The sequence below is a fragment of the Rhincodon typus genome, chromosome 33, assembly GCF_021869965.1.
Source record: "Rhincodon typus isolate 14 chromosome 33, sRhiTyp1.1, whole genome shotgun sequence".
Classification (NCBI taxonomy): domain Eukaryota; kingdom Metazoa; phylum Chordata; class Chondrichthyes; order Orectolobiformes; family Rhincodontidae; genus Rhincodon; species Rhincodon typus.
In genome coordinates, this window is record NC_063364.1 from 31463154 (window position 1) to 31484206 (window position 21053).

Sequence of the window (21053 nt, forward strand, 5' to 3'; positions counted from 1 at the left end):
TCAAATCATCAGTCAGCGTTAAACTGTACGCTAAGATTGTGCCACAGAAAAATCAGCAATGACATCATGTCTTCTACTGTCAGACTAAAAGTTCAAGAGACAGAAAAGACCAGGAGCAATTCAATCTGTTGGGCTATCAGTAGACTCCCAGTAAGCCTGTAAGGGGTTTAACAAAGACCAGATTTAGGATCAATGTCAAGTATTTATTTGTACAGAGGTGGAGGAAGATCTAGAAGAGGTTGCGGAGCAGATTAGTTGCAAAAATGTTGAATTTATTTAAGAAATAGCCAGACCCTACAACAAGGAAGATTAGGCATTCAGGAAGAACCAAATCACAATGTATGAAGGACATTTCTCATTTCAACACATTGTGACCAACAATGGAGGTTCAGTAAGTGAATTCCTATCAAATAAATTCAATCATTTCTTTGGAGAGAATGGGATTGGAGAAAAGCACAAGTATGAACTCCGTGAAATACAGTAAAATCTTGAAAGTTGCAGCACACTGAATGGTTTGGCCTACACATGAGTCATTTCATCCTACAAAGTGCTCTAGCATGTAAAAATCTGATAAAGAGATGTACAAATTCAATACAAAGATCACTTTAAAGCATTAGTAAATATAATAGCAAAAGACTGGGATCAATGAATAGTCTTTGATTTTGCCCAAAGGTTTGAGCTATAAAAGAGTACGTGGACAAATCAGCATCTCAAAGACACAATAAAAAAAAGAACGAACAAACTGCGGACGCCAGAAATTAGAAACAAAAACAGAAATTGCTGGAAAAGCTCAGCAGGTCTGGTGGCATCTGAGAAGAGAAATCAGAGATAACGTCTCGGGTCCAGTGACCCAAGGAAGTTCTGAGGAAGGGTCACTGGACTTGAAATGTTATCTCTGATTTCTCTCCAAAAGTGCCGCCAGACCTGCTGAGCTTTTCCAGTAATTTCTGTTATTGCATCTCCAAGACATATCTGAGCAAGATTACAGAATAAAACATAGCTGGAGATTATTCCAGAAAAGAAACTAAGTTAAATTGGAAGAGTAGAACAAGGGGATACCGGTTCAGATTAGTTGCAAGGAAATTTTGACTGTTAAGTATAAGGAAGCACTTCTTCAGTCAGTGACCTATACAGAAACAAACTCTCAGATAGGATTAATCTGGTTGGATGACCTAACAGGCTAAATCATCTTCCTCACTTGTAATTATCATGTAATTATCTATAGGAGTGATTGGTATCAATAAAAATTCACGATAGGTTTATGCTTTCAGAAGGTAAATGAATTGACATCACATAAAGCTGTGGTACAGAAGGAGGCTAACAGGCAATAATGTAAAGTTTATAGAAACTTCCTGAAATTATAATTTCATTCAGAGTTGGATTTGCTTGCATTTGATGGCCAATATCTATTTAATGCTTAGAAAGATCATGAAAAAAGGAACCAACACAAAATTTTCCATCTCGCTCAGAAGGTGACACTGGCTGGTGTGAGAATTGAGAAAAGCCAGAAGGATCACAGTACAATCTTAAAGCCCATCCTTATTGTGGTTGAGAGGTGGTGACAGCATGAAGATATACAGAAGAGATGAGATAGATGCAAGCACACCATTATAATCAGATTTATAACATCTGATGATCGTAGGCAGTTAGAAAGAGACAAAGAATTCAATAATTCCAAAAATTTCAGCTTCCGAGAAAAACCACCGAGTCTGAACTAACTGTAGAGGAAAGAAGTGCATGAAGAACAGTTGATTTTTCAGTTACGACTTCTTTTAAAAAAAAAACATACCTCATTTTGAAGATCTCCCACTGCCTTGCACTCCTATATAACAGGAATAACAAATTTGATTATCAAGTAGAACACACACTTCACTTTGACCACATCTTCATCTCCAGTCCCTCTCAGTTATACTCTATAACACTGATTCCAGTTAACTTTGGGATTCTCTTTCTAAACAACTAAGATACCTTTAGTTAAGATCCCAGGCTCTTATCGATGGCACCAACAAAGCTGGAAAGAGTTCAAGAAAAAAGTCAAGGTGGGTCAACAAATTGTGGCTAGCTGATGCCAAGATGCAAGTTTTTAAAAAGTCAGCAGATCAGAGTAAAGAAAACTGGGAGACAAAGAGAAGATCCTTAGTTTAAGTCATGGAAAAGAATTAAGCTGAAGTAGAACATGATGCAAAGAAACCTCAATCTCCAAAGTAGGACAGAAGCAAGGAGCTAAGCTTGTAGGATGGTCTATGCATGAAGTAGGGAGGAAGAATGACTCCAGTATTGAAGACTGAGAAAGGCACACATTAACTGAGATACATATTCACACAAACTCCACAGATGAGAAAATAAGCCATTTAACAATTGTTTATCTTCAGTATAAGAATTATCATGTTATCAGGAAAATCAAACAAATAAGCCATAAAGCTCCAAAATGATGCATAAGATTATGGCACAAAGTCAGACACCAATATGATTAATTTGGAATTATAACATATAATCATAACTGCTCACTGTTGTGCAACTTTGGATATGTTTTTAAAATCTAAAAACAGCATTGCAGTTTCTGTTAAAAGGCAGTTGCTAAACAATTAATAACTTTTTCAAATGGCTTTGCTAATTTATTAAAAATATTTATAGTTTAAGGGATCAGATTTACCAATGCAACTCAGCAGTTCAATAAGAGGTGGAAGTCAGGTGGTGGTGGCGGCAGATGGAGGGATGGGGAAGGAGGGAGAAACTACTTTCTAGGAAATAACAGCTGTAATTACTTAATGAACAAGAATGAATAAATATTGAATTAACCAACTTTTCTTAAAAACAGCAATAAGTACAACATTACATATTTCGAAATGGAAATTAAACACAGGACAAATGTTATTAAAAATAGAATCAATTTGAAGGAATCTATATAAAAGATGTAACCATGAGCAGAAGTGGTAGCTTTAAACAAATTTTTATGTTTTCCTCAAAGGGATCAAACAGTTGTAATACGTTTGAATCACCTGCCTCAAGATTCACTTCAAATTCTGAGAGCTTAAAGCCAGAAAAAAAAAAAGTTTAGTATGATATATTAGTATAGCCTTGAGGCAGCAGCTAATACAATTATATAATAAACACTAGGAAATAAATTTCAGTGCACTGCGTGGATAGCATTCTAAGAAATTAGAGCTTTAATAAATTATGTTTTTTTTTAAAGTAAATAGAGAAATGCTCAACAAGAATTGATAGACATAGCACAAGGCCAGCTCAACAGAGAAACCATTCTGTCTCTCTGGAAATACACTTGCAGGCAGTGTATCTCAACTCATCATTCTTGGAAACATCAGGATTCAACATTCCATGTTGACAGTACGAAGTGAGTACAATGGTGTCCTGTACATCCTTGAACCTATTCAAGTGCCTGGTAAGGAATGGGAACATAACCCTCAGTTGGATGGGAGCCAAAAAGCTCACCTTGAGCTGAAGGAGGGAGGTCACCATCTTGACATCTTTGGTACTGTTCTGTGCTCGTTGGTTGAAAAGGTTCCAACAAGTGGCTTACAATGTACTTTATTTCAAGGGGTTGGTAGTTTAAGTGTCTGGAGACACAGGGCAGCACTTTTTGGGCAGCTGTTTTCTTCAGAGGGAAGATGCACCAGGTAAGATGCAAGGTGGCGGGGAGAGTTGGGGAGTTCCCTATCATTTCAGCGAGAGAGCAGGATACTGAGCTCAACATACTCTGCGCCCACAGCTCACTTGCTCTCTGACATCGGTGTATCGCTCCGAACTGTCACAGATTGTATACTTTTCCTGTATACTTCACTAATATATCATATCTTAAATGTATAGCATATATTTATTCTTAGTAAACTACCTTAAAATTTTTTACAGTCAACTGTCCATCTTCGGTATCTGTGGGTGCCAAACCCCAAAATCTTACAGTATTTCATTACATGAGCTCCCTATTTTGGCTGCTAGATTGGAATCTTGCAGCACAGGCTGAGGCCATTCATTTCATCATATTTGTGCCAGCTCTTAGCAAGAGCTGTCCAATTCATCTTACTCACCTCCACTTTCCCTAGAGCTCCGCAAATTTTCCAACTATATGTCCAATTTCCTCAAAAGTGACTATGTACCCACCACCCTTCCAGGCAGTGCATTTCAACTCATCACTAATTCTCATCATCCTTCTGATCTTTTACCAATTTCTATCTGCACTGTTCTCCTCATTCATTTTCCTCAAATGCATAACTGTGCATTAACTTTCATCTGTCACGTGTCTTTTGACTTCATCAGTCTACATCATCCCAAAACCTGCTACTTGTATTGTCTACAAACTTTGAAACACTGTTCCTCTCTTCCCAAGTCCTGGTCATCAATGCTGAGGCAACAAACAGGCATGCAAATGGGTTAGATTCAGCATGTAGAGCAAAACTGAAACTTCCTTCACCCAAATGCTCAACATTGAATTAACACGCTTCACTTATTCAATTCAGCCCCATTACTCTGTGCACTTGTCCAATCAGATTGAGCTCGCCCAAGACTCTGCTGCACACATCTAACCTCGCACCAAATTCCATTCCCCCTTCACTCCCTCTACCCGCTAACTGCATGACTTTAAAGATTCTCTGTTTTCAAACCATTTCAGTGACCTCGCCCCTGTACCAGTTCTTTAATCTGCCCCAGCCCTACAATCTTTGGAAATCTCCTCATTCATACAGTCAGAGTTGCACAGCATGGAAACAGGCCCTTCAGTCCAAATCCTCCATGCCAACCAGACATCCTAAATTAATCTAGTCCCATTTGCCAGCATTTGGCCCATATCCCCTTAAACCCTTCCTATTCAAATACCCATCCAGATGCCTTTTAAATGTTGTAATTGTACCCAACTCCATCACTTCCTCTGACAGCACATTCCATACACACACCACACTCTGCATGAAAAAGTTGTCCCTCAGGTCCTTTTTAAAATCTTTCCCCTCTCACCTTAAATCTATGGCCTCTAGTTTTGGACTCCCCTACCGTGGGGAAAAGACCTTGGCTATTCGTCCAAATCCAGGATCGCATTCATTCCCGACATTAACACTCCACCGTTGGTGGTGGTACTGTGAACCACTTCGGCCCTGACCTCTGGAGATATTATGCCTCTTTTGCCTCCTTCAGGACATTTCTTAAAACCTACTTCTAACCAAACCTTTGCTGACTTGTCCTAATATTCTCCCATCTGTCTCACTTTAAAATTGCTCATGAAACGCCTTGGATATTTTACTATGTAAAAAGGCGATACCTCTATTCAGGTGGTTGCTGTACCTGATTCAGTTGCTTCTGAAGTCCACTCAGTCTCTCCTGAAACAGCCTCTGATCTTGCTGATGCTTTTTCAACTTGCCTTTGAGGTCCTCATTTTCAATCTGAAGTTCCTAGACATATGATTATAAAAATAAATTAAATATTTTATTCTGAACTTTTCTTTTCTTAAAGCAAAAGAAGATTAGTTCTGAGGAAGGATCACTTGGCCCGAAACATTAACTCTGATCTCTCTCCACACATGCTGGCAGACATGCTCAGCTTTTCCAGCAATTTCTATTTTTGGCTCCGATTTACAGCATCCGCAGTTCTTTTGGTTTTCATTAAGAATAAAATTAGATCTCAAAACCTGCACCTATTGCCTGAAAAATGTGAAGTGGTTCAGTTTCACAACAGGAAATTATGTGATGTTAAATCCTGTCTCTCTGTCCAAGTGGATGTAGAAGATCCCAAAGCTTCAGCTCCTCAAAAGTAAATATTAGCAATGGGCAGCAACTGCTGGCCTTGCCACCGACGCTTAGCAATGGATGACACTAAGTAGATGAGATTTCCCTGTATTCACCCTTCAGTCAACATCAACAGCAATTTGATCACTAACTTGTTGCTATTTGTGGGAGCTTGCTGTATTCAAACCAGTCGTCACATTTCTTGCATTGGAATGGTGACTACATTTTTAAAAGTACAATTTTACAATCAATGTAGTAATGTTTGAACTGGGGACAACCAAACAGTAAACAAGCTCCCACAATACAATAACTAAATGATGACTAACATCTAAAAAGACTAACTGAACGATGAAACATTGTCGAGAGTACCAGGGAATAAGTTGCCATACCCCTTTCCAAAACAGTAGCTTTGGATCATTTACACTGCAGAGTGCAGATTGCACACAAGACTCATTTGAAAAACAGCACAGACAACTGTGCAGCACACCCTCAGCAAGACAGTGGGAGTGTCAGACTATATTGTACTTGTGTCTCTAGAATGGGTCAAGGAAACTGCAACTTTCTGGCTCAAAGATCAAAACATGTCAGGCATAATTCTCTTCAAAAACATACAACATGGGAAACAGGAATAAGAATTGAGTTTTCAATCATCAGATTCTAATTGGCTCTCCCTAAACCTACATTGTGACCTTTTGCAATTTTTAATTTCTTATAAACCCGAGGTACAATAACCAAGTTAGTACTTTTAAATCTGGATTAATGAACAAGTAATGCACAAGCTGCAAATAGAATTAATTTAGAAAAGTATATTTATACACTCGCACACAAAAACTAATCATAATTGCAACATATTTTATGTAAAAATACACCAGCCTCTGATAAAAGTTCTGGACATAGTCAAACCTCTGAAGGTGCTATTATTTTTACAAAGGCTTCTGCACAAGTATTACTTTTTAAAACTTTATGCTTTCCACCGATGCTGGCTGAATCTCTGCTCAAAATGTTTGTCATGTACACTAAGCCTTAGAAATAGTCACAGGGGCTAAAAGAAACCGTACAAATGTAAACTAGCATGGGCAAAGGATTAAGATTCAGAACTAAACTAAGATTTGGCTTTGTCAGAATTCTCATTCCCAGTGAATGATTTGCATAATACATAACCATCCTCCTTAGAGCAGAGAATGGTCAATAGGGGTTTGAGAGAGGTGCCCAAAATCGAAGGGAGTGTTGATTGAGGTAAGATGGGGAGAAACTTATTCCCGTGGCAAAAATTTCAGAACTAGTGAACTCGGATAGAATGCAAAAGGCATCAGGGAGCTAAAAGGGAGGTGGAGTGATTTCTTAATAGTGAGTTGTTGTGATCTGGGACTCGGAAGAAGATTCAATAGCAACTTTCAAAATGGATTTGAATAATTTGAAGGATGACGGTTACGTTATGGGGAAAGAACAGGGAAGTAGGACTCTCAAACTGCTGAGACAAACAGCTAGCAATGAAATATTGGGCTGAATGGCTTCTTTCTGTTCTCGATCATTCTCATTCTATCCTTGTCAACTCAGCAGTCAGTCATTATTTGAAAATCCACCCTTCCCCAGTGTTATTGTCAAGATAAATATTCTCAATCATAATTCAAATGCAGCGAGGTCTACATGTCAAGTGTTGCAGCAAGCATTTGGGATTTTCCACCGTTATCACACTACATCCGTACTCTCTTTAGACATTAACCGTGACTCAGCTGGTAACACGCCTACATCAGTCAGAGAGTTGACTTCAAACCTCATCATTGGGACCTAAGCACAAAATCCAAAGTCGAGACATCAGCGCATGTTTCACATGAGCCTTTCAGACTTAGGCCCTGTCTACTCTCTCATGTGGGTAACTAAAAAGATGTCATTACATTCTGCTAAAGCATAGACTTGTGTTGTTTCGTTTTATGTTCACTCTCTTTCTCTCTCCAAAGACGCTGCCTGACCTGAGTATTTCTAGCACGGTTTTAATTTCAGATTTACAACATCTGCAGCATTTTGTTTCTCATGTGGTTTTACAAATTTCAACATTTTTGTTCATTTCTGATAAACATCCAAGGGCTGTAATAAACCAAGTAATTCTGAGAGGCAAGAGATTAAAAATGAACAGTAGCTCTTTAGCGAGTGCACTACACTAATACCTTTACAACGCGTTGCTCCTTCTGACTCTGTGCTGTCTGTGTTTCAGTTTGAAAATGCCTTTGATCTATTTTCTGTGACAGTTCAGGACCCTGCATAGATACCAATGAAAAAATAACTTCATGTTTAAGGGATAAAACAAAATCCACCTTGATTAAACACTAAATTTTCTAATCACAGGCCACACAAGTTTCAAACCAGTTTGCAGTGATTTATCAACACTGAAAAACGAAGGAGCCTAGCACCAGGGACAGTCAGATGGCATTTAATGTGGTCTTTCCCCAGCTTCATCCTTACAGCTTTGCAAACAGGAAAGCAGTAGGATTAGATACTTTAATATTTATGATGTGGTTGCATGGAAACCACCATAAGTAAAATGGATTATCTGCTAAGGATAACTTTGTCCATAGGTATCTTTTCATTAATGCAGACACATATTTCATCGAGTACGCTCAAAGCTTTGGCAAATATCTGTAGCTCGGGTTGTGGGTGAGGTTGTTGACTTGCTCGCCGAGCTGGCTTGTTTTTGTTCAGGTATTTCGTCACCATGCTAGGTAACATCATCAGTGGAGCCTCTGATGAAGCGATGTTATTCTACTCCACTTGGAACTGATACGGTCTGGTCCGTTATGATGAGTACTGTCATTTCCGGTTTTCATCTCTATGGGTTTGTATATGGGGTCCAATTCTATATGTTTGATTGAAGTAGGAGTGGAGAACCATGCCCCTAGGAATTCCAATGCGAGTCCATGTTTGGCTTGGGCTACTATGGTTACTTTGTCCCAGTTAAACTGATGGCCTTCATTGTCTGAATGTACAGATATTAAGGAGAGTTCATCGTGCCGTTTTGCTGCTAGCTGATGTTCATGTATTTCAATGGCTAGTTTCCTTCCTGTCTGTCCCATGTAATGTTTGTGGCAGTCATTGCATGGTATTTTGTAAACCACGTTGGTTCTGCATGCTGTGGGAATGGGGTCTTTAATCCTTGTAAGCGTCTGTCGTGGAGTGGCTGTGGGCTTGTGGGCCACCATGATTCCTAGTGGTCTTAGGAGTCTTCTTGTCAGTTCCAATATGTTCTTGATGTAGGGCAGTGTGGCCAGTATGTTAGGGTGTACTGTGTCCTCCTCCTCTTATAAGGAAGAGCATTTATACAAAATCCTCGCCTTAAACAGATATCCCCACAACTTCATCCACAGATGCCTACATAACAGACAACTGGGATAAAGTAACCACAGTAGCCCAAGCCAAACACAGACTTGCAAGGGAATTCCTAGAGGCATGGTTCTCCACCCATACTTCAATCAAACATATCAAACATATAGAATTGGACCCCACATACAAACCCATACAGATTAAAACCAGAAGTGACAGTACTCACCATAACAGACCGGACAGTACAAATTCCAAGCAGAGTAGAATAACATTGCTTCATCGGAAGCTCCACTGATGATGTCACCTAGCATGGTAAATGAAACATTTGAACAAAAACAAGCCAGGGCTCGGCAAGCAAGTCAATAACCTCATCGAGTATGCTCTTCAACAGTTTCTCGAGTTAAAAGATTTCCATTTTGACATAATACTTGATATCTGGAGGTCAGAGGTTTCCAAAGTGGATGTGGAGGGAGGGAGGGCATGGAGTGTTTTTATTAGGAGGGGCAATGGTACCAACAGGATATCAGAGTTAAAATGTTTCTGAAACCATTTAGGATTGGTATCCCCATGAACTAATGGCATTGAAAACTCTGAATGTTAGATTTCTGTTGGTTTATGAATGCAGTCTTCCCATTTAAAATATAATCATGTCAGTGTTGATGGAGTTCTTTTCGGAAATCTGAAACACAAACACGCATAACTTAGGAAAAGCCACTTTCTGAACCTGTCCATACCTTGTAGGGAGTCCATGCATGTGTGTTTCGAAACTTGTAACGCAGACTGCCACTTTTCTACATTTGCCATTTGATGAGATCAGGCACTCTGAAAACAGGAGCAGGAATAGGCCATTCCACCCTTCCATAAGAAATAGTTATAGGAGTAGGCTGCTCCGCCATTCCAGCATCATGGCTGACCCGGAATTCCTCACATCCCACTTTCCTGGATTTTCCCTCCAAGCCTGCGCTGCCATTAATGATCATTGGCTCATCAAGGAATTCAATAACCTGTTCCTGCTTTCCCCCTCAACACCCATATCCTTTGATCCCTTTAGACCCAAGTGCTATACCCAATGTTCTGGCCTCGATTGTTGCCTGTGGTAGTGAATTCCACAGGCACACCACTCAGGGGGCTTGGTATAGAAAATCTTGCTCCCTAAATCACAGTCAAAACCAAAAAAAAATTCACCACGTCTGCTCAAGTACTGTGTGGAGATACCTATGCATTCATCCTTGACTTCAGCTTCATAGAGATTTGATTTGTATGTACATACCTTTCTCTTCTCCCATCATCACTGTTATATTTCAGTCAGTTAGAACTGAAAACCATCTGGCAGTCAATGCAGTCAGTAAACAAGGAAATGAGATGTTGAGAGTTAGAATCACAGACAGATGAGAGAGTCTAATAAGGCCAGAGAAGTAAAAAATCATTTCTAATAGCCAATTTTTGCTTAGGAGCAAATTCCAATCAGTAGAAGATTTGCCCTTAAAAGTTATTTCTTTCACAATGTTTGCAAACGAACCACATATTCTAGATGAAGAAATCCATCTGCATAAACACTATACATTTTCAAGTTTATATTTAGATGAATATTGAGTTGATGTAGACGATCAGCCATGATCCAGATTGGTGGAACAGACTCAAGTTTCTGAATAGCCTACTCCTGCTCCTGTGGTCCCATATGGTAAACAGTTGAAAAGAGCCACATACCTGATCAAATAGTTCACCATCCTCCTTCTTAGTAGTCAAGAACTAGTGGACATGCACTCAAATCTTAATTTTAACCTTACCAACAAATTGGATAGGTGTGGACAGAAGTTGGGGGGAGGAACATAATGGAAGAAAGGAATCTATCACCATAAAGGTGTGCTTCTGATCTTGTTCTGTCACAATGGGACTGCACACATGGTTTTTACAACGTCTTTTAAAGAATAGGATTTCTGTTTTCCCAAAAATTCACAAAAGTGTCTTCAGAAAACAGATGTTGGGCTACAGGGGGTCAGAAGGCAGGCTTTGGTGATGCAGCTGGGTTTCACAGAGGACCCTTGAAGGGGAGTGAAGATAAAGAGGCCGAGGAGTTTGGGGCAAGATTGGCGGAATGTAGGGTTGAGGGGCAGAAGGCTCAATCACCAAACAGCAGAGAGGCCTGAGGACACTCAAAAGTGGGGGCGGGGGGGGGGGGGGGGGGGGGGGGGGTGAGGAATCGGAAATTTCAGCAGGATAAGCCAAGGTTTACCACGTAGAGTTGAGCAAACACACACACACAGAAACGCACACACACAGTTGAGCAAAACTGCACCAAGACACAATCTCACAGCACTGAAACATATTACTAAATCTGTGGCTCTGCAATATTAGAGTAAGCAGAATTAATCCAAACAAACAAAAATGATAGAATCAGAAAGTCTTACCTGAGACACCTGTTGTGATTTCACGCTCGGTTCCCTTGCTGAGGGGGTTTAAAAAAAGAGGGCTTAAGTTTGAACATATTACAACATTCCTCAATTCTTTGCTCGAGTTATCCTCAAACCCACAAAATGTTTGAAAGGAGACAGAATGCAAGGAAAAAGGACATGTGAAACGTAGAAAAGTGTTTTAGTAGCAGTGTACGTAGATTGGGGTGAAGCAGGGAGAAAGAGTAAAAGACACTGTAAACAGTAATCTTATCCCAAATGCCAGATTCAAGATGGTTCTTTCATTTGTGTTTCAACTAAAAATTTTTAATGATCTCAAAAGAAACCAAATAGAAGAAGGTGATATTAAGCTCAGAAAAGATTTACCAGGATGCTGCCGGGTTTCAGTTACAAGGAGAGGGTGGGACTTTTCTCACTGGAGCGTAGGTGGTTGGGAACTGACCTTATGGAGGTTTAAGAAATCATGAGGGGCATAAACACGGTGAATGGCAGGTGTCTCTTCCCTAGGATGGGGGATTTCAAGGCTACAGGCCATATTTCTAACACAAAAGGAGAAAGATTTAAAAAGGGACATGAGGGGCAATTTTTTTGTTTTAAAAGAAACACTGTGGATCATGTGTGGAATGAACTCTCAGAGAAAGTGGTGGATGCTGGTACAGTTACAACGTTTAAAAGACATCTGGATAAGTTAATGAATAGGAAATGTTTGGAGGATTATGGGCCAAGCGCAGGCAGGTGGGACTAATTTAGTTTGGGATTATGGTCAGCTTGGACTGGTTGGACCCAAGGGTCAGTTTCCGTGCCGTATGACTATTTGAAAACAAAATCTCTCCTCTCCACTCCACTCACTCATCTGGGAGTTGCAGCAAAAAAAAAAACAGAAAAATGTTTATGCAGAGTCGCGTCATGATTTGGAAAGCATTGGCTTTAAAGGACTGTACAAGCAGAAACAACCGTCGCTCTCAAAATTAGACAGACACTTAAAGAGCAACATTTACATTGCGTTGGGGAAGGAGCAGGGGCAGGGGGTGGAGATCTAATTGACTGGCCTTTTTAAACAGCCAGCACAACCGCTGACAGGAGGTTGGCCTTGTACGGCTCTCTATGATCTTAGGCATTAGGATTCTGGGGGGCTAGGGCCACAAAAACTGCACTACAAGTGTCCCCAGATAGTCTGAATGACAAACTACTAGCACAGCACCTGGAATTCACAGAATTGCTGATAAGCACAAAACATTGCAGCAAGATCATCACTTAACATTAAAATAATCAGAATGTTGTTTGGCAAGGGGTCTATTTGAAACAGAAAAGGCTGGAAAAATACAATGCATCATCCAGTATCCACGGGGACAAGAGACAATTGATTCTTTCGGGATCATACCCTTACTTCAGGCTTTTGAAGGTTTTGGCCAAGCCCAAATACAGTGTAATTACCAGTCCCCCACCTTGAGTATATTCACTCTAGCCCAACTTGCTGAGCTTTCACAGTGAACAGTATTACCATAACAGGTTACAGCAAAGAAATAACATCCACAGATCACAAAGCAAACAGATGCATGAAGCCCTAAAGTTTCCATTTTCCGACTGTCATCCAGACAATATACAGATTGTACAAAGTATGGAAAACCTAACAGACACCTCTCTCAGTTGTGATAATACAACAGACAACATCATTTGTCTGACAAAAGTGGTTATCCATGATTCTTTTTTGAGGTTATGTCCCCAAATTTAACATTGAAAAAAAGAGATAATCTCAGCATGCAATCTTCATTTATTCAACAAAAACAAAAATTCTGACCAAAGTCCTGCAGTAAACAGCAATATGCATTCGATCTGGTTCCTTCATTTAAGTCATTAATAAACATTGTAAATAATCAAGGCCCCTGCACTAAATCCCCTCTGGAATCCCATTAGTTACAGTTTACCAACTCAAAAATGATCCATTTGACCCACTTTATACACATTTAACAAAAGATAAATTAACAACACATCAAATTCTTAGACACTGTCCCTTGATAGGCCGAAGTATAAGAACAGCTGACACCAAATCGTATTTACATAGCACTTTTAATGCAGTAAAATGTCCAATGATGTAATAACAAGATGTAACACCAAGTCACAAAAGAATATATTAGAACTTAAAGATTGGTCAAAGATGTGGACTTTCAGGAGAGAAAAACAGAAATTTAAGGAGCGAGATCCAAAGCTTAAAGTTTTGGTACTTAAAAAGGTATGGGCACCAGTAAGGAGTGCTTGAAATCTAAGACGTGCAAGGGACCAGAATGTGAGATGTACAATTATCTCAGAAAGCCGTGCAGCTGATGAAGATTACAGAGATAGGGACAAGTGAGCCCATGGAGGGATTTGAAAACAAAGATGTGAATTTAAAGAAAGACATGACATGATATGACAGAAGGGGAGCCAATGAGGGTCAGCAAACTCAGGAATGATGGAGAAGTACAGAAGGCAGACTTCTGGCAGGCACAGTTGTGGGAGAGAAACATACTGGAATGAAATAGGCATCTACATTAAGCAGAAGTGGAACAGGTCCTTTCCCAACATCCCTGCTAGGAAACAAGGTGAAAATCTTATTTCCATGAAAGTTGTGTTAATGATCTAAGCATAATGATCAAAAAGTGCTTGATGGAGTGACAGACAGTAATTTCCAATTTGATAACCAAGGGACTTTTCACTCATTTCAAACATTTTTTTCAGTGCAATTTTGAACTTGCAACGTTTCTGTTCAATAGATTAATTTACACAACAGATGCCCCTTTAGGGTTCTGATCAAGGTAAACATTCCAGAGCAATACCAAGGGAATATTGCACAGACATCAGCACTGTTGTTTGAAGCAAGACAGTAAAGAGGGTCTGTCCACACTTTTGAACAAACATAAAAGATCCCAAGGCAGTATTCAGAAGGGGAGCAGGGGAGTGTTCTGGTTAATATTCAACCCACCACCAACATCATGGAAATAATCAGATTATCCTGTCATTATCACATTGCTCACAGCAGTCTCAAAAGTAACAAACCGGTTTTGACATTCCTCCATAGCACTAGGCTTCAAAAAGTACTTAATTAGTTGCAGAGAGAGAGAAATCTGGGACATCTGGAGTTCAAGAAAGGTACTATCTCATGACAGCTCTTTCACTTTATGATCGTAGTTTCTGAAGTGCAGTCAATCTATTATTGATTGAAAAGCTCTTCAGCACGTACAGAGATTTGATGAGGTTTCATTGTACATAAATCAAAGTTCTTATTTTGACAGCGCAATCCCCAACATGTCACATTAAATTGTTGCATAACTAGTTGAATCGTGGGACTAAACTGCTCATTCACCCAGAGTTCTGAAATTTAATTCATATGAACGCACAGAACACACCATAGCTGACCATGTAATTGCACTTTGCAGTAAAGCTTCAGTAATCCAGCCTCAAATCAGGAGATGGCACTAAAGAGTTATCTGGAAAGCTCTCCGAAAAAGAAATCGGCTTCGCACAATCTCATCTCTTTCTCCAATTATTTTTCTCTTGTCCACAAAACAATTTTAACTCCTTGACAACACCCGCGACCACTGATTTCAGCAGTCTTCACACAGTTGCCTACGTGTAGCAGCCTGCACCAAAGCAGTAAGGATGGACACTCAAAAGCAAAGTCACATTCTGAAAATATTATTTCGACAATTGGGAATTTTAATCGTGGGTCCAATAATGCTCCAGGTGTCAACTGTGATTGGACACAGACCTGGAGTTTCCAACACATACCCTCCAACCTCCAGTTGTCTCCAGTTATGTAGCTTTTATATTACCCTGCCACCACTATAATCCGATATGTTTTATAACTAATCAAAAATGGTCAAGGAAAATTTAAATAAAATCAAAACATGATTTTGAGGTTTTGTTTTGCCACAGCCCTGCCTTAGAGAACAGAATCAGAAACCCTACATGCGACATACACACAGTCTCAAATCCAACCGGCAACTCAGTAAGTGCCTTTAATTTTAATAGTTCATACGCTTCACGGGCAGTGAACTTACTGCAAAGGAGCCTCCACGATTTTCATTTGGATCTTTCAGTTTTTATTTAGATTTTAAAGGTCGTTGAGAAGTTGAAGCTTTGCAAATGTCATAACTTTCCTTGGTATTTTAACAATGTACACAGTCATACAGCACCATTAACAGAGTAAAATGGCCCAACTTGCTTCACAGGACCATTATCAAACAAAATGGGACTCCTGGCCACAGAAGGTTGTATTAAGGCAAGCTCAAAATGAAAGAGGTAGGTTTAAAAATTAGTGCAAAAATTAGGGAGGTCCTATTTAGGACCAAGATGAGGAGGTAGTTTTTCCTCAGAGGATCAGCCTGTGGAATTCTCTTCCATAGACACCAGTACAGGTTGTGTCACACAATACATCCAAGGTGGAGTTAGACAGATTTTGATCACAAGGGAGTCAGGGGAAGACAGGAAATTGGAGAGAAGGTCACAAATCAGATCTGCCATTATCTTACAAAATGGTGGAGCAGGCTGAGGGTCCAAATGGCCTACACTGTTCCTAATTCTTGTACTTTGTGTTTAAAGACCATCAAGGGGCCCTCTTGTGGTTCTATGGTAGTGTCCCTACCTATGGACCAGGAGGCTTGGGTCCAAGACCCGCCTACTCCAGAGATGTGGAATTACATCTCTGAACAGGTTGGAAATAGTTCAAGGAGCATCATGTAGGAGGAGAGTGTGTGACAGGTGACGATGTTTATGGATGGAATCCAAAATCTTACCACCCAGGAAGCTGAAAGCACAGTCACCACTGGTGGACTGACTGAATTAGGGAATTGGAAGAGTGCATTGCAGTCATTTGAAAGTTATAGGGCCTAAGCGACTCAAAGTGAAAGTAAATGGGGATCAGCTGTGCTTGCTCGGGGAGTACAAGCAAAAAACAAATATTTGGGAATGGAGTTCAAATTAGCACGAACTATACTTTCCTCACGCCCCACAAGTGCCGAAAATTCAAATAAATCCATTCCACATGTTCTGTTTTTCTCAGCCATCCTGGTTTTATAACATCTGCTTAGTAACTCCCAAAGGGAAAATGGACACACACGTGAAAGTGATAACAGGTCTGGCCAACCATTCAACTCTGCGATTAAATAGTTGATCAACGCTTGCATCAAGGCTGGTTAGCTGAGCACATTCATCACATAGCAAAGGTTATGTGGCCCCATCATACCTGTGCTAGCCCTTTTAAAATAAAAGCCAATTACTCTCAATTTCCCTGCTCCTCCTCCCCAGCCCAACAGTTAGTCTCCATTATATCACAGCACCAGGGACCCGGGTTCAATTCCACCCTCGGGCAACTGTGTGGAGTTTGCACATTCTCCCCGTGTCTGCGTGGGATTCCACTGGGTGCTCTGGTTTCCTCCCACAGTCCAAAGACGTGCAGGCTAGGTGGATTGGCCGTGCTAAATTGCCCATAGTGTTGAGGGATGTGTAGATTAGGTGGGTTATGGGGGATGGATCTGGGTGGGATGTTCTGAGAGTTGGTGTGGACTTGTTGGGCCGAAGGGCCTGTTTCCACACTGTATGGACTCTTATGACTCTATGATTCTCTATGATATCACACAATTATGTTACACAAACCTCTTCTTTCAGAGTCATCAGGACAGAAAAAAATTAATCTCAGTGAAAATATACCATGACATAGCTGAATGATTCAATTTGTTATTTTTGACTTTTGAAATACTCTTACATTTAACTTGTAAAGCAACACAAGACAGTCGATTCACCACTGTGTTTACCAGAAATTGATAGAGATGTGGCACATCGTGGACAATATAAAGTGTTCAGCCTTAAACAGGCTTATGGCATTACTAGTTATGTGGTCAAATGAAGAAATTGATAAGGCACTAAGAAACTTAACAAGATATCAATGGTTTTTCTGATTCGGTACAAGAGCAATAATATAAAAAAAAAAACAGATTTGCATTTTTTAACCCTTTTCACTAGCACCAAGGCTGTGAAAGAACAGCATTAAAGATGAAATATTATTTGAAGTGTAGTAGTCACTGTTGCAGTGTAGGAAATGGTTTTGTTTTGCATTCTTATCAAGAGAGAATTATCGGTAAGGCATCAGGGGAAACCCATGGACAAGGCCTCACTAACATTTACTCCAAGATACAGCACCTCCTGCAATGTGGCTTCCCCTCAAGATTTCAGTGAAGGATTAACCTTGACTTTGGTGCTCACACCTTGGAATGAAATTTGAACTTAAATCTGAGATTCCAAGGCATGTGCGCAATTAACTGAGGCACAGCTGAGCCGAAGTAAGTACCTGGGCTATATAAGGAAATTGGGAGCTGGCCTCCATTGTGGCAGATTTATTTTTTTATTCCTTCATGGGACGAGGGTGTCGCTGACTAGGCAGCATTTATTGCCCACCCCTAATTGCCCAGAGGGCAGTTACGAGACAACCACATAGTCGTGGGTCTGGAGTCACATGTAGGCCAGACCAGGTAAGGATGGCAGTTTCCTTCCCTTAAGGACATTAGTGAACCAGATGGGTTTTCCTGTCAATTGACAATGGATTCATGATCATCATTAGACTCTTAATTCCAGATTTTTTTTTTATTGAATTCAAATTTCACCATCTGCCATGCAGGATGCGAACCCAGGTGCCTAGAACATTATCTGGGTCTCTGAATTAACTGTCCAGTCATAATAACACTAGGCCATCGCCTCCCCTATGTGACGAGTTGAGTCTTCAAGCAATTTGACCCATTCCTAATTTGCTGCCTCTCCTGTCAAAGTGCATATTGATTGCACTGTTTCCCATCCTGCAACATGCCTTTATAATAAAATTAATGGCAATCATGTTTTTGGAAAAGAATAACACACGCTTTGAGGTGTTGTTTTAAAATCCACTTCATCGCAGGGTATCAATGTTTCAAAATGAAAAATGTTTCAGAATGCAGTTCATCTAAGTTTTACCCAGTCCTTCTGAGGCTCCCATCTTTTTGATCCCATTCACCATCACACCACCTTTAATTTCTTTCCTCTCTGGTATTATGCTACCCGTTCCATTCTTTACATTAAACCATCACTACTCCTCCAAGTCCCTTCTCTCCAGTTATGGTCTTGAAACTGCTTTGGATCTTCCCCAACCTACCCACTGTTCTTCACTTGGCATCATCCAAAAGGTCATTGAGGGCACCTCCTCCAGCTTTAATACAGACTGCCCAAAACCCTTCTCTCATTCAACCACCCACAGAGAGAGGGTGGCATACCGAGGATCCCGAGACAGAGTCTGTAGCACCTGGAAGAGGAGCTGGTGACAGACAGTGTCACCTAGAGGATCGGGCAAAAATGAAGACTTCGAGACAGGCAGTCAGCAGTATGAAGAGGTAAACAAAGGAGCCCATGGCAAAGAGACATAGAAGTTAGATATGTCAGAACGGATTGAAATTAGCCTTTACTTTACAACGTGGAAAGGACTTGGCAGATTGAGGAGTCTCTGGTAAATGGGTAAAGTTTTTTTTACATTCTTAAACATTAACACGGTCCACAAATTGGTGTGATGGAAAATTGGTTTTGGGTGGAGATGAAGAATAATCAGGGAAATAAGTCACTAGTGGGAGTGATCTACAAGAATCCTAACAGTAATTACATTTTTGGACCAAGTGTACCGGAAGATAGATTTTGTGTTTGTGAAGTGATGGCAATAATCATGGGTGACTTTAATCCATCGGAATTGAAAAATAGCAGATTAGTCATGGTATCCTGCATGTGGAGTTCTCAGAAAGCTTTTGAGATAGTTTCTTACAGTAACACGTTTTGAAATTGACCAGAAAGCAGGTTATGCTCACCTTGGCATTGTATAATGTGACAAGAAAGAATTAGCGACCTCAGAATTAAGTGCCCCCACCACCCCCCACCAAGCCAGCAGTGACCTCATTGTGATTAAATTTCACATGTTTGAAAAAAAAGGACTGTGTCAAACTCTAGTATTTTAAACTTAATTAAGGGCAATTATGTGGGCATGAAAGCTGACCTAGCTGACATGAACTGGCATACCAGGCAAGGGGATAGATCAGTACAGAGATAGTGACAGACATTTAAGGAGATATTTCAGGAGTGAACTTTTATTATCAACAAAAATTTCAAAGCAAGGACCATCCATCCATGGTTAACCAAAGTACTTAGGGAAAACATCAAACTTAAAAAACAACCAACCATGCAAAGATGAGTGGAGGTTCAGATAATTGGTCAGAATATAAAGAACTGCAGTGAGTGACAAACAGGTTAGATAGGAAGAAGAAATTAGAGTACGAGAGACAGCTGACTAGGAATAGACAAATGATAGCAAGAGTTTCTACACACATTTGATGAGGAAAACTATATAAAAGTAGTGTTGGTCCGCCAGGTAATAAAAGAGGATGAAATTAACAGATATTTTGTTAATTGTAGAGAATACAAAAGACATGCCAGTACTTCTGTAAACCAGGAGGGGAAGGAAGGGAGGAATTTGACAAAATTACAATCACGAGGCAAGTCTTCTGAGCAAACTGATGGAGCTGCAGCTAACAAGACTCTGAGGACAAATGGACTTCATTCGAGGATCTTCAAAGAAGTTGTTAATGAGATAGTAGATGCTTAGGTTTTAATTTTCCAAAATTCCCTAGATTCAGAAAAGGTTCCATCAGACTGGAAAGTAGCAAATAACTGCTCCATCCAAGAATGAAAGGAGGTAGAAAACAAGAAACTATAACCAGTTAAGCTTGACATTTATAATGGAGAACAGGTGAGAATTGATCACTAAAGAGATTATCATAGAATCCCTACAGTGTGGAAACAGGCCATTCGGCCCAACAAGTCCACACCGCTCCTCCGAAGAGCGCCCCACCCAGACCCATTCCCCTACCCCTGATTTCCCCATGTCTAACCCACCTACCCTAAACATCCCTGGGCAATTTAGCATGGCCAATCCACCTACCCTGCACATCTTTGGACTGTGCGAGGAAACCGGAGCACCTGGAGGAAACCATTATAGCTGCAGATTTAGAAAAACCTCAATTTAATTGCATTGAGTTGTCAAAGGGACATAATGTTTAACCAGTTGATTGGAGTTCTTTGAAGGATTAACATGCAAACTGGATAAAAGGGGTTGCCTGTAGACTTGACTTAGATTTCCAGTAGGCATTTGGTAAGTTGCACATCAAACTTTACTGCAGAAAATAAAATCGCACGATGTATGGTGTAATATATTAGCATGGATACAAGACTGGGAGGAAGTGACAAGAGCCTGCAGGGATCTGAGCTGAGGACTCAACTTTGTACAATTTGCACCGAGGACTTTGATGAGGGGAGCAAAGGTATGCAGACAGTACCACAAAGATAGGTAGGAAAAGATGTTGTGAAGACATGAGGAAGCTACAAAGTTTACCAATAAGTTAGAGAACACAAAAATCTGGCAGATGGAACAATGTGGGAAAGTGTAAAGTTGGAACAAAGTTGCTGGAAAAGCTCAGCAGGTCTGGCAGCATCTGTGGAGGAGAAAACAGAATTAACGTTTCGGGTCCGGTGACCCTTCCTCAGAACTGATTCTGAGGAAGG

The 21053-nt window shown here is 40.3% G+C and overlaps 1 protein-coding gene across 1 annotated transcript in view; it reads right to left on the reverse strand.

The window, feature by feature from the left end:
* Positions 1-21053, reverse strand: part of uacaa (uveal autoantigen with coiled-coil domains and ankyrin repeats a) — a 154236-nt gene that overhangs the window by 25121 nt on the left and 108062 nt on the right. The window contains exons 9-12 of the mRNA XM_048615924.1: positions 11451-11488; positions 7893-7982; positions 5287-5394; positions 1790-1822 (exon numbers count right to left, since the gene is read on the reverse strand). Coding sequence (XP_048471881.1) covers positions 1790-1822; positions 5287-5394; positions 7893-7982; positions 11451-11488 — 269 coding nt within the window. The remainder of the gene's footprint in view (positions 1-1789; positions 1823-5286; positions 5395-7892; positions 7983-11450; positions 11489-21053) is intronic.